Source organism: Sarcophilus harrisii, chromosome 2, assembly GCF_902635505.1.
Source record: "Sarcophilus harrisii chromosome 2, mSarHar1.11, whole genome shotgun sequence".
Lineage (NCBI taxonomy): Eukaryota > Metazoa > Chordata > Mammalia > Dasyuromorphia > Dasyuridae > Sarcophilus > Sarcophilus harrisii.
This window is the reverse complement of record NC_045427.1, coordinates 623,736,903-623,749,141: the sequence shown is the minus strand read 5'-3', so window position 1 is coordinate 623,749,141 and position 12,239 is coordinate 623,736,903. Positions and strand designations below refer to the sequence as shown.

The window sequence follows — 12,239 nt, the reverse complement described above, 5'->3', positions numbered from 1 at the left end:
GCTTTATCCGGGTGGGCACTGAAGGTTACACACTCCATTAGGTTGTACAGAGATTGGGTAGGATGGGAGCGCTGGGAGGCGGCTCGGAGACCTGCTCTGCATCCCAACACCTCCCGCTGCCCATGATGGTCCAATAGTGCTCTCCGCTACCCGAAAGCCACACCCACCTCCTCGGGGCGCTTGCAGGACTCAAGGGCAGGCAGCAGAGGGCGCAGGGCTAGAATCTAGTGGAGTCCGAGGAGAAATCGAAGGTGGGCGGGGCTTCGACTAAGTGAGGCAGGGGGCGGGGCGAATAGAGCCGGAGTCCCAGCCCTAGTCTTGCCGACTGTTTGCTCGTTCTCCGTCCGGATGTGACGTTAAAGTCTCGCGAGAAGGTCTTGTAGGTGGGAGCGGCGGCGGGGGCCGTGAGCCGGCCTGGAAGCGGCGGCCGAATCTGCGGCCGACCCCGCTCCCGCCCATGGACCGGCCCCCGGGGCTGCGGCCCGGCGCGGGCGGGCCCTGGGAGATGCGGGAGCGGCTGGGCACTGGCGGCTTCGGGAACGTCTGTCTCTACCAGCACCGGGTGAGGCAGCGGCTGCGGAGCCGGGAGGGGGGTGGCGTGTGTGTGTGTGTGTGTGTTTTTTTTTGGGGGGGGCAGCTCTGTGTATGTGTGCGCGCCTGTGTGTGTGAGTGAGTGTGACCCACGAGTTGTGACCTTGTTGGGGGGATGTTGTGGGCGCCGCAGGTGAGCCCCTGTGGGTGTGGCCACTTCGGGAGCGCGCGGCTGGCCCGGGGACCCTGCGGCGACTGATGTCTCGGGCGTCTCGCGCGTGACACGTGTGGCGGTGATCCTGTGTGAATGACACGGCCCCATCTGGTGCCGCCCTGCTGTCCTGAGTGACAGCGGGGGGGCGGGGGGGAGGGAGTCATCACCTGCTGGGTGGGACGCGTGTGCGTGCGTGCGCCCGAGGTCGTCTGCAGCTTAGGGACTCCCCCCCCCGCCCCCGCCTCGCCTGCTGCCTGCCCTCGTTGCGATGTGGGAGGAAAGTGCGAGGGAGAGCCGAAAGTTGAGCGGGCGGTCTTGATTGGCTCCTGCAATGCGCCCGGGCCCGTGTTAAAGTGTCAGAGGTGAGGAAGGAGAGAGGCGAAGTGGTTGGAAGTCAGAACACGCAATACCAAATTACGCTAGACACAGCTAGTGGTTGAACTTGGACCTAGGAAGAAGACCCGAATTTGGATCTGTGTCCCTGAGCAAGTTACTTAAATTCTCTCATCATAGCACATAATGGTGGTTGTGAGAACCAGATGAGCGAATCACACGGAAAGCACTTTTGCAAACTTTAAAGCGCTAAGTAAATGGTCGTTGCTTGGGATCTCCTGCATTTAATATTTCTGACCTTTTCCATCCCAACTTCAGCCACAGATCATGACGGTCCCACTTTAGACTTCACAGTGTCACGCCACAGAGCCACCTCTAAGATCCTGAACTTTCAGAATCTCTCATGACATCCTTCTCTCCTCTTCTCTTCCATGATCCCCCGAAGCTCTTCTCCAAACCCTTCTTCCCATTCCACAGTTCGCTGCTGCTCCCAATCTCTCATATATCTTGAAGTAGGTGACTTAATCTGTTACGTTAAGGAAAAGTTGAGTTATAAATGGGGAAGGAGAAAGATTGGTTAGTTTCTGGGTTGGGAATGATAAGATTGGAAAGGAACTAGATATTGAAGGCAGGGAAACTTTGAGTACTGTAGATTTGTCTTTCAAGCAATTTGGAAGTGAAAAGGTGGAGGGAAATTATTCGAATCAATGGAAGCATAAGAAGTGTTTCTAGAGTAAGGGAGCCCTGAGCATATTTATAATCCGAAAGTGGCTATAAAAATTAGTGAGAATGGGTCAACACTATAATTGGTGGGGGAAGATCTTGAAGAGGTAGATGGAAGAGTATAGAATTAAGCAACTACACTAAATGCTTTGATTTCTGTGACACTAGATGTCTTGGTTTTCTTTCTACATTTGTCCCTTCTCAGTTTTGTTTCTGGGTCCTCTTTTGTCTGATTATTAATTTAGATCTGGAAGGAAGGCCCTTCCCACTCCCACTTTGCAGATTATTGAAATTTAGGTAATTTGACTAAAGTTAGCATAATAAATAACAGAGCTAGGATTGGATCATTATCCCTCTGGCATCAAAGCTTGCAGGAGCCTGTGTCGGATTTCTTTTGGTTTTGTTTCTGGCCCCATTTTCTTCTTATATCCTTTTGCTGATTTTTGTGGACTCCCATAGTTTCAACTAACACCTAAAACTGCCCTAAACATTGACCATCGTAAGTATTACTATAGTGTACCATTCATTCTCCAGACAGAAGAGAGATGAAGATTGAACTTTATATACAATTTCGTTTCTTATACTATAGTCAAGTCAACTATCAAATATTTACTGTGCACCAGGCATTGTTCAAAGTCTTCAGGATACTTTTTTTTTTTTTTTTTTTGCTTTGATCCATCTGTAAAACTTTTCTCAGAGGCTAAGTAATTATATTGTTTCAACTAACAAATGACAAGAAGCTTTTTATGATTATATCTCTGAATTTAATATAGCTTAAATTGAGGTCATCTTTTCATTCTTCAAAATTTGCTTTGGATCAAATAGAAATCCATTTCCAACCCATGAAACAATCTCTTGTATAGTAGTTAAAAAAAATTTCAACTACAAAAGATAAAATCAGGCATTTTATTTAGGAAATCACTTGTTTTTATTCATTATAGTATACATAATGGTGATGTTTAAGAGATCTCAGTAATTAAAATAATTTAATATCTTTTTTTTAATTAAAGCTTTTTATTTTTCAAAACATGGACAATTCTTCAACATTAGCCCTTGCAAAACTTTGTGTTCCAATTTCCCTCCCCTTACCCCACATCTTCCTCTACATGGTAACTAGTCCAATTTATGTTAAACATGGTAGAAATATTAAATCCAATATATGCATACATATTTATACAATTATCATGCTGCACAAGAAAAATCAAACTAGTAAAAAAAAAAAGAGAAGCACAACAAAATGCAAGTAAACAACAACAAAAAAAGTGAAAATGCTGTGTTGTGAACCACACTCAGTTCCCAGTCCTCTCTGAGTGTAATTGGCTCTCTTCATCACTGAACAGTTGGAACTGGTTTGAATCATCTCATTGTTGAAGAGAGCCATGTCCATCAGAATTTTGCCGTAACAAAAAATTTTTTATTCTTTTGTTTAGACATAAGACCACCACCAATACTCAAATCCATTACAAAGTTCATTTCCTGAAAAGTTAAAGGAAAACTTTCTAAGAGAATGAGTGATAGTACATATTAGTTTCCAGTTTTATAATTTAACAATTCTTAACAGTAACTTATTTAGTATTTACATTATTTCATTTTTGACTTGAAATTGTCATCTTTTATATTGTTATAATCATCGTATCATTCTTTTGTCTTTTTCTTCAGTTTGCATCACTTCATACTCTTGTGTTGTTCTGAAATATTTATTTTTTATTGTTACTCGCAATGAAATATTAGTCCTTTACATTCACATGCTACAATTTTTTCAGTCATTCTCATGTTGTTGGACATGTTTTGTTTTCAGCGTCTTATCATTGCAGATGATATTTTTGTATTTCAGTTCAACAAATATTAACTATTTGCTTTGTGTGAAAGACGCTTCTATGATTGAGGATAGTTGCTACTTGATCTTGTAGAATTATCATCCAGAAGTGTGGCATGTCAGTTACTAGCATTAGAAATGCAGGATTAGAATGTTTTTGCTGAGACTTGTTATGTTGGTGTGCACTCTTTGTTCCAATTGTGGGAGGGTCTCAGGCTCTCTGTCTTGAACTTTACATTTTAATAAATGAAAAAGGTTGAGGGGGAAAGAAGATATATCTGTTATATATATGTTTTCTGATATTTTTTGTAAAAGCACATTGTGATTAGAGCTGGTAGAGGATCAGTGCAAGGATTTAAGTGAATAGGTGCCTACATTCTTTTACATATTTGAAGGTCAATTTTGAAGATTAGCTAGATTTGGTACCACAGATGTTTAGCCAGTCAGGGAGAAACAGTGTAAGATTTGGATTAAATGGATAAAGTAGAAAGGCTTGGTAATTTAAAACTGAGAAACTGTCCTGTGCAAGAATGTTACTTTTTCCTTTCAACTCTTCTCTTCCTTTTTTTCAGGAACTTGGAAATAAAATAGCTATTAAATCTTGCCGCCTGGAGCTAAGTGCAAAGAATAAAGACCGGTGGTGTCATGAAATCCAGATCATGAAGAAGTAAGTGTATCTTGGGACTTATATTTCTGCCTACTCTTTGTGTGTGCAAAGGCCAGAGCTTGTCAGTGAAGACTTGAGAACTCTCTTAGCCTCTTTTTTGGGAGGGCAGAGGTTATTATTAAATGAATATTTTTCCATTAAAAAAGAGAATAGACTGTATAGGCATAGAAACTGTATCTGAGGAGATTTAGCTTGACAAGCCACCTATACATGCATATATACATATATATGTACATGTGTGTATATATACATATACGTGTGTGTGTATATATATATATATATTATATATGTGTTTATATATGTAAATTGCACTCTGAGGGCACAATCATATTTTCTAATTATGTAATTCGCCTCCATGTCATGCATGCTTTCTTTTGGAATGTCCCTGATATGATCTTGTCTTATCAGCATTTAATATTTCATGATTTTCAGAGTGCTTTTATATCCCTTTCGATACTGGGAAGAAGTCTTAGAGAGACTGAGTGACTTTTCTCAATTAATAAAATCCCAGGGTAATTTGAACTCAGGTCTTTGATTCCTAGTCACTGTAGGGTTTTTTAACGATATATAACCTGCCACTTGAAGGGAATATTATCAATTGGTGTTAGAAATAATGGCTTGGCATTCCAGTATCCTTAATCATAAAGATTCCTTTATTTTCACTATATTCTTATAATTGCAGAAAAATAATATACTTTAGAAGAACATTAGAAGAGTCTTCTCATTAATTATCTAAGGGAAAATTGTTAGCCAGGACTATTCTCCTAATCCCCTATTATTTATATTTATTATTATTATCATTATTACATCATAATAATTGGTCAGAAGAGTTGAACTTAAAAACTTTAAGATTCCTCTTAGTTCTTTTTACTGTGACTTTTTAAGAAGGAGTCATAGCAGTTAAATATCTCTTCCCTTATAGAATGGAACAGACAGCATACTTTGAGTGAAGAAATGGCTGGTGAGTGCACAGTGCAGATAAGGCCAAGGTTATAGGTGCAGTGCCCATACTAGCCACGTAATTTTGAACAGAGAGAAATTCCATTTCAAATCTGGACACTGTTTGGCCAGCCATCTGGTAAGGGCGTCTGCTGGTAACAAGGGTCATTGCATCTGGCATTCTATAACACTGACAACAGTTCTAAGTATATTTTCTATGAAAATCCTGCTTGCTTGGGCTGCAGGTTTGCATTATATTTTGAGTACAGACTCAAAGACTATCAGAGCTGGGACTACTGAGCTAATGTTGTCTAACTCTCCTGTTGTGGAATCTGAGGTCTTTTGAGGGAAAGTAACTAGCTCAAGATCACATGCCTAGCTAGTGGGAGAAAGAATGAGAAGCCAGTCTTTCCACTACTCTGTGTTGTTTCCTTCCTCCTGGGCATGTTTACTTGTAGGTCCCTGTGTTGAAACAAAATGAGGTGGTGCCACATGAGGGAAATTTTTACTAGAATTTTGTTTTTTTCGGTTTAGGTTGAATCATCCCAGTGTTGTTAAGGCCTGTGATGTTCCTGAGGAGATGAATTTCTTGATTAATGATGTCCCCCTTCTAGCCATGGAGTACTGTTCAGGGGGAGATCTTCGGAAGGTAGCTGGGGCTGCTCTGGATTGGGAGTGGGATCACTCTGGTTATTGATTTGCTAAATTGATTATGATTTGTTTGGGGGAATCCCATTCTCTTTATAGCCGTGTAATGTTGGGTTGATACTTTGTTAGATTTGTGATAGTGTTTTTATGGTGAAAAACTTTGACCAGAATCTCCGGGTTTATTTATGACTCCTACCCACAATAAATTTGTCAGAAGTATTTGCTGTATAGTAGTGGAATTGTTGTGTAGCACCTCTACTTTCTCTTTTTGACGTATTTCCACTCTGCTTCCTTTTATTTCAAATTCCTATTTATTTCAAAATTCAGCCAAATGTGGCTGAAGAACTTGTATCTTTGAGGTCTTTAAACTTCTTTGAAATACAAATACTCTGTTCCCTTTCTTTTTTATCTACTCTCATGGAATGTATATACTCTCACTGTAGGTTTTGGGCGTTTTTTTCTGATGTCTTTTTTTTTTTTTTTTAGTCCTAATTTGTTTCTCATGTGAGTATGTATTACTTCAGGTTAAAGTTACCAGTGAGTATGACTATGGTTGTGATTATCTATTTGAGAGCACAGATTTTTAAATTCCTGCTTTTTTCTTCCTTTAGTTACTCAACAAACCAGAGAATTGCTGTGGACTTAAAGAGAGTCAAGTCCTTTCTCTACTTAGTGATATTGGTATGTAGTTGATCAAATTAGCATTATTTATTATTGATTTTGGGTTTTGATGAGGGGATAAGAGCTGTGTACAATGTTAATACTTTATACACACTGAGGATGTGTTAGTCTACTTCCATGAACCATGAGTTGGAATTCATATATCTCTGTGATTGCCAAAGCAAAATTGAATGCTGGACTTTTGATAAAGTATTGATTTCTTGCTAGAGGATATAACCAGCTTAAAAGAGGAAACTTTCCAATTTCCATTTTCTGATAACTATGTAGAATAAGTCTTTTATAATTTTAATTTAGTTCTCAGAAGTCACCTTTTCCAAGTTAATATGGCAGCATTGTACGTTTGACTTGATGAACATGATTTTGAATTTTTGTGTCTGGCTTCTCAAGTGAACAGCCATGATCATGGATATGTGTGAACCAGGAGAATTCCCTCCTGATATTGTGTAATTAAGAATTTCAAGTCAGGGGAAGTTGGGTTCAAGTCCTGGCTCTGACCCTTAGTAGTTGATCTTTGTCAGTTTCCTCATCTGTAAAATGGGAATAATAAAATAATAATAATTGCACTACCTACCTCACAGGGATGTTGTGAGGAAAGCCTTAATTAGCTATATAAAAGTCAGTTGTTGTTAGTCCCTCAAAATATATTTTTTATATTCATTTAGGGTCGGGGATTCAATATTTGCATGAAAATAGAATTATTCACAGAGATCTAAAACCTGAAAATATAGTTCTTCAGGATGTTGGTGGGAAGGTAGGTAAAATGCTGAAGGACCTTTACATGCCTGCTAAGCGTAGCACATCTAGCTTGTTGGGCTTAGAGAAGGATCAAGGTATTTTAAATTATTTGATTTTTGCTCTGGGGGAAAAATTAAGCATAACTGATACATTTTCATACCAAGTTTAGTTTAAGAAAAGTTTGTATACTCGGAATTCTAAATGTGATCCAAAGACCTTAGTTAAATGTGGGCATTTTGATTTTATATTTACCAAACAAGTGACTTTGAAAAGATGTGTAGATTTGTAATAAATACACTTAGTTTTGTGAATAATGTTAATTTGATTCATATTCTGGATACATTTTAAGGAAAAATATCTTTTTTTTTCTGAGGAAAGCTATCTCTGTTGTCATCTTTGTGTTTTGAAACTTTTCTTTCTCTCAATGCATAAAACTTTTACTGAACTATCTTTATCATAGTATGATATCCCATGTACTCTTCAAAGAGGTTGCATTAGCTAGAATATGTCATAGTTGGTAAGACAATATTCTTCCTTTTTTTTTTCTGAGGCAGTTGGGGTTAAGTGACTTGCCCAGGGTCACACAGCTAGAAAGTATTAAGTATCTGAGGTCAGATTTGAACTCAGGTTCTCCTGACTTCAAGGCTGGTGCTCTATCCACTGTACTACCTAGTTGCCCCTGTTCTTTCTTTTTTTTTAATGCTTCAAGTCTGAACCAATTTTTGGAATTGGTACAGAGTAGCATGAAAGCTAACGAAAAGTAGACTTGTAATTGTCTTGGATTCAGTTGTTTTATCTGTTACTCCAAACTGTTCCTTAAAGATATCAGCCTAGCATGTTCTTATGGGCCTCGTCAGGAAGGGCAGAAACAACATTTTAAAATATATTCTTCTTCCTCTTCTTTAAACATACAGGGTGTATATATCCTAGGAATCCCAGTTGTAATTCTGGTTACCCCATCTAAAAAAAAATGAGAGAGTTGGCAAAAGTCTAAAAGCAGAACATCTAGAATGAATGAGGAAATCAGGAAGATAAAGGAGATGATACTGAGATAGACTAAAAAGATTATGTCAGTTAGGAAAGACTGAGCAATAGAAGGCATATTACTGGATTTCTTAAAGTCTTTTAAGAATATGGATTTGGTGTATGTAGAACAGGTTATTCCAGACTATCCTCATTTTCCTTTTTTTTTGAAAGGTTTAGATCAGGAGATTACAGTAGATATTATTTACCTAGATTTCAGCAAAGCATTTGAAAAAGTCTTTAGTGCTACCCTTGTGGACAAGGAGAGATTTGGATTAGAGGAATATATTTAGGTGATTTTTGAAATTGGTTGATTGATAGGACCCCTAAAATTGGCCTATAATAAATTGATGGAAGTTTGACTTGCCTTGGGCTTTGACTTTGGCCTTGATATCAGTGGATGAAGATATCTCTAATTTATCGGATAGATTTGCAAATGAGCAAAGTAAGGAGATACAATTAATATCTAACAAAAATCCGATCTGTTATTGAAATTTTCAATGGTTCTTTATTGTCTCTAGCATAAAATTCAGTTTGACACATAAAGCTCTTTATTATCTGGCTTCAACCTCCCTTGCAAGTCTTAGGTATTTCTCCTTGCTACAGTCACACTGGTGAACTAGTTCTTCCCATACATGATATTTTATTTTCCACCTTTATGTCTTGATATGAGTGATTGCTTCTGTATGCAATGTCCCCATTGTCGCATAGTTTGTAAAATCTCTAGCTTCTTCCAAATCATAGCTTGCTGCCACTCCCTGACTGAAGTGGGTTTTTTTTTTTTAAATCTCTGCTATTTAGAAGTCTCTTCCTTTTGAAATTACTTTGTTTTTACTTAAACATACTTTATATTTTCTTTTATGTCTACATGGGTTCCCTCCAGTAGTGCTTCTTGAAGGCAAGGATTTTCACTTTTGTTTTTTGTCTCCCTTGTACCTAGTCCAATGCTATCATCCATGGTAGGTGCTTAATAAATATGAATTGCTTGAAACTGAGTTGAAATACAATGGAATGATAATCTGGAGCCAAAATGATCTTAATAGCTAACTCATTGGATCATATTGAGTAAGATGAAATGTAATAAGGTTAAATATCAAGTCCCACTCTGAAATTTAAGAAAAAAAAAAGTTTTTCAGAAGATCAAGACTGGGACATTTATTTAGATAATTCACCTGAAAAAATATCTAGGGATTTTAGTGGACCGTATGGCAAAAATGAAAGAACACCTGCCTCCTTTGGAATCCAGAAAACATGGGTGGTGGTTGTCCTGCTGGATGCTTAACCTCTGCCTTGGCCAGGGAACATCATGAAATCTGCAGGCTTTTATCTAGAGTAGGTGTGGGGAACCTTTTTTCTGCCAAGGGCTGTTTGGATATTTATAACATCATTCACAGGTCATACAAAATTATCGACTTCTAGAACTCAAGCAGTGGGAGGTTGTACTTAGCTCATCATTGCCTTCAGTTGCTTTAGCAAATCCATTAGCTACATGTTCCCCACCTTTGATTGAGAGCATCCAGTGTGTTAGATATTGTGATAAGCCAAGAAAAAGGCAAAACAATCCTTAGCCTGAAGGAGTAGGGTGTCATCTTTTAGATAAGATACAGATCAGCTGGTGAGCATTCAGAATAGGGGAGAAGGGCCTCACATGAGAATATTGATCCCAGAGAGAAGACTTTTCTAGCAAAGAGATTTTGCTTGTCCTGTTTAAACCTAGCACAGAAGCGTGAGTAGTGAAAGGATACTGTTTGATGTAAAAAAGTCTATCTCACAATTAAGTGAGCCCAAACCAGGATAAACTGCTATGGGAAGTCTCCCTCCCTAGAGGTCTTAAAGGTGGGGCTACATGACTGGTCACTTGTTGGGGTCTCCTGGAAGTCATCCTCGGTCTGATATGGTTTCTGAGGTTCTTTCTAATTTTGTGGTCCACAAAGCAGGGTTCTACAACTAGATGGGCATCTGTGTGTCTTAAATAAAAATAGTACTTCCTTTTATTCTATTCCACAGATTACCCTGTGAGATAATGTGATACTGCCTGAGACAGGTTTAAGAAAAATTTAGCTAGATCTAGAATGTCATGAAAGGGTTATATTCAAAAGAAAGTGGGGGAACATTTGGAAGCATCTCTTCTCTTTTGAAGACTGTACAATGGCAGGCAGAATGACCATACACTGCACCTTTTTGCCATTGTCAGTTGCAGAGCATTGAGTTGAATGGACCACATTGGACTGCCTTGTTCTCAGATGGCATCTTCAGGGCCCTTACATTTCAGAAGAGAATTAAAAAGTCCAGTTACTTATCAGAAATAAGATGTGTTTTAAGTGGTGATCTTTGTAGACTAGCTTGGAGTGGATTGAATAGAATATTTTGGTGAAAATAAACACATGCAGATAATAAAAAATAAGACATCTGTTTGGAAAGCGAAGGCTTTCTTTTTAGGTAACTAGTGTTTGACCTTCTTAGCAGGTAGGCCTGCTATCTCTTATTGATTCTCCTGATTTTTAGGCTTAGATAGACAACTGGATACTGTTTTTGCATATTCTTGGCTCCTTTAATAAGACATAGTCTTCAGAGAATTTATAACAGAGCAGTACTGGGTGATTAGATATGAGAGAAAAGGAGGAGGATTAGAAGATAACTCCATAGTTTATAGATCAGAAAAAACAGTGGCTTTGAGTCAAGCAGTTTTGGTAAATTGGTGAAAGACAAAGCAGCAAAAACTAATCAAACAGATATTTGCTGGGAGGTAAAAAAGATCGACATTTCTGGAATTCAGAACCCAATATAATTTAAGCCTTTAGAATGTAATTTTGAACTTTAGGTTAGATTCAGTACTAGGGAAAAGAGTTTGGAGTGTTTAAGTCTTTGGTTGTGCTTCTCTTAAAGGGAGCCCTTAGTCTGTCCCTTTCTTGTTTGCAAGTCACTCAAGTTATTCATTTATAGGTCATTTACAGAGTTACATTTTTAGGTGGTAGGTTTTTAAAAGTTTAAAGTTTATGCTTGCCCTAGTTTTCTAATATTAGTGCATTTTTGAAAGCTTTTTTTCCAATTACTAAGTATAATATATCTGATTAATTTACAGATAATTCATAAGATAATTGATTTGGGATATGCTAAAGACCTTGATCAGGGAAGTTTGTGCACATCTTTTGTGGGAACTCTGCAATATCTGGTAAGGACTGTTCATTTTCTTTTGCTTAGAGAATAAGGGACTTTCATTCCTCTTTTTTATATATTCCTGAAGGCCATGAACAACACAAGTATACAAATAATGCAAAATGCTCTTTCTTTCTTCAGTTTTTTTGATAATTAAAATGTTGTGTCTTTCTAAGGCCCCTGAACTCTTTGAGAACAAGCCCTATACTGCTACTGTTGATTATTGGAGCTTTGGGACAATGGTATTTGAATGTATTGTGGGATATAGACCTTTTCTACATCATCTACAGCCGTTTACCTGGTAAGAAATGAAGAAAAAGTTTTTGTTTGATTTCCTGAGAGTGGGAATTAGTAATTCTGTCTTTTATAAACATAGAATTAAATTGAAATGTAATATATCAATTACACTTAAAGTGTTTGTATATAGTGTACATAATGTTAGTTTTTATTTTCTAGGCATGAAAAGATTAAGAAGAAAGATCCTAAGCACATATTTGCATTTGAAGAGATGACAGGAGAGGTCAGATTTAGTAGCCACTTACCTCAACCAAACAGCCTTTCTAGGTAAGTGCATTGTAACAGATAATTTGCCTTAGTTTTACCAGGGTTGATTATTCATAATAGTCACTTCCCCACATTGATCTTCCCTGCCTGCTCTCTGAAAACCATCTGAAGGATAAGTTAAATGATTTTGCTTCAGAAAAGAGCCAGAATCTCCCATGGGGGTTGCTAGCAGATAATACTTGGTGCAGGGCTTAGGAGTCACTTGCTTC

General features: G+C 38.2%; 1 protein-coding gene across 3 annotated transcripts in view; it reads left to right on the top strand.

The window, feature by feature from the left end:
• Positions 1 to 357: 357 nt before the first annotated feature.
• CHUK (component of inhibitor of nuclear factor kappa B kinase complex) overlaps positions 358 to 12,239 on the top strand; it is a 38,041-nt gene continuing 26,159 nt past the window's right edge. For all 3 annotated transcript variants that reach the window (XM_031956683.1, XM_031956682.1, XM_031956681.1), the window contains exons 1-8: positions 358 to 562; positions 4,190 to 4,284; positions 5,758 to 5,872; positions 6,483 to 6,552; positions 7,215 to 7,303; positions 11,393 to 11,482; positions 11,643 to 11,767; positions 11,923 to 12,030. In XM_031956683.1, coding sequence (XP_031812543.1) covers positions 458 to 562; positions 4,190 to 4,284; positions 5,758 to 5,872; positions 6,483 to 6,552; positions 7,215 to 7,303; positions 11,393 to 11,482; positions 11,643 to 11,767; positions 11,923 to 12,030 — 797 coding nt within the window. In that variant the 5' untranslated portion in view covers positions 358 to 457. The remainder of the gene's footprint in view (positions 563 to 4,189; positions 4,285 to 5,757; positions 5,873 to 6,482; positions 6,553 to 7,214; positions 7,304 to 11,392; positions 11,483 to 11,642; positions 11,768 to 11,922; positions 12,031 to 12,239) is intronic.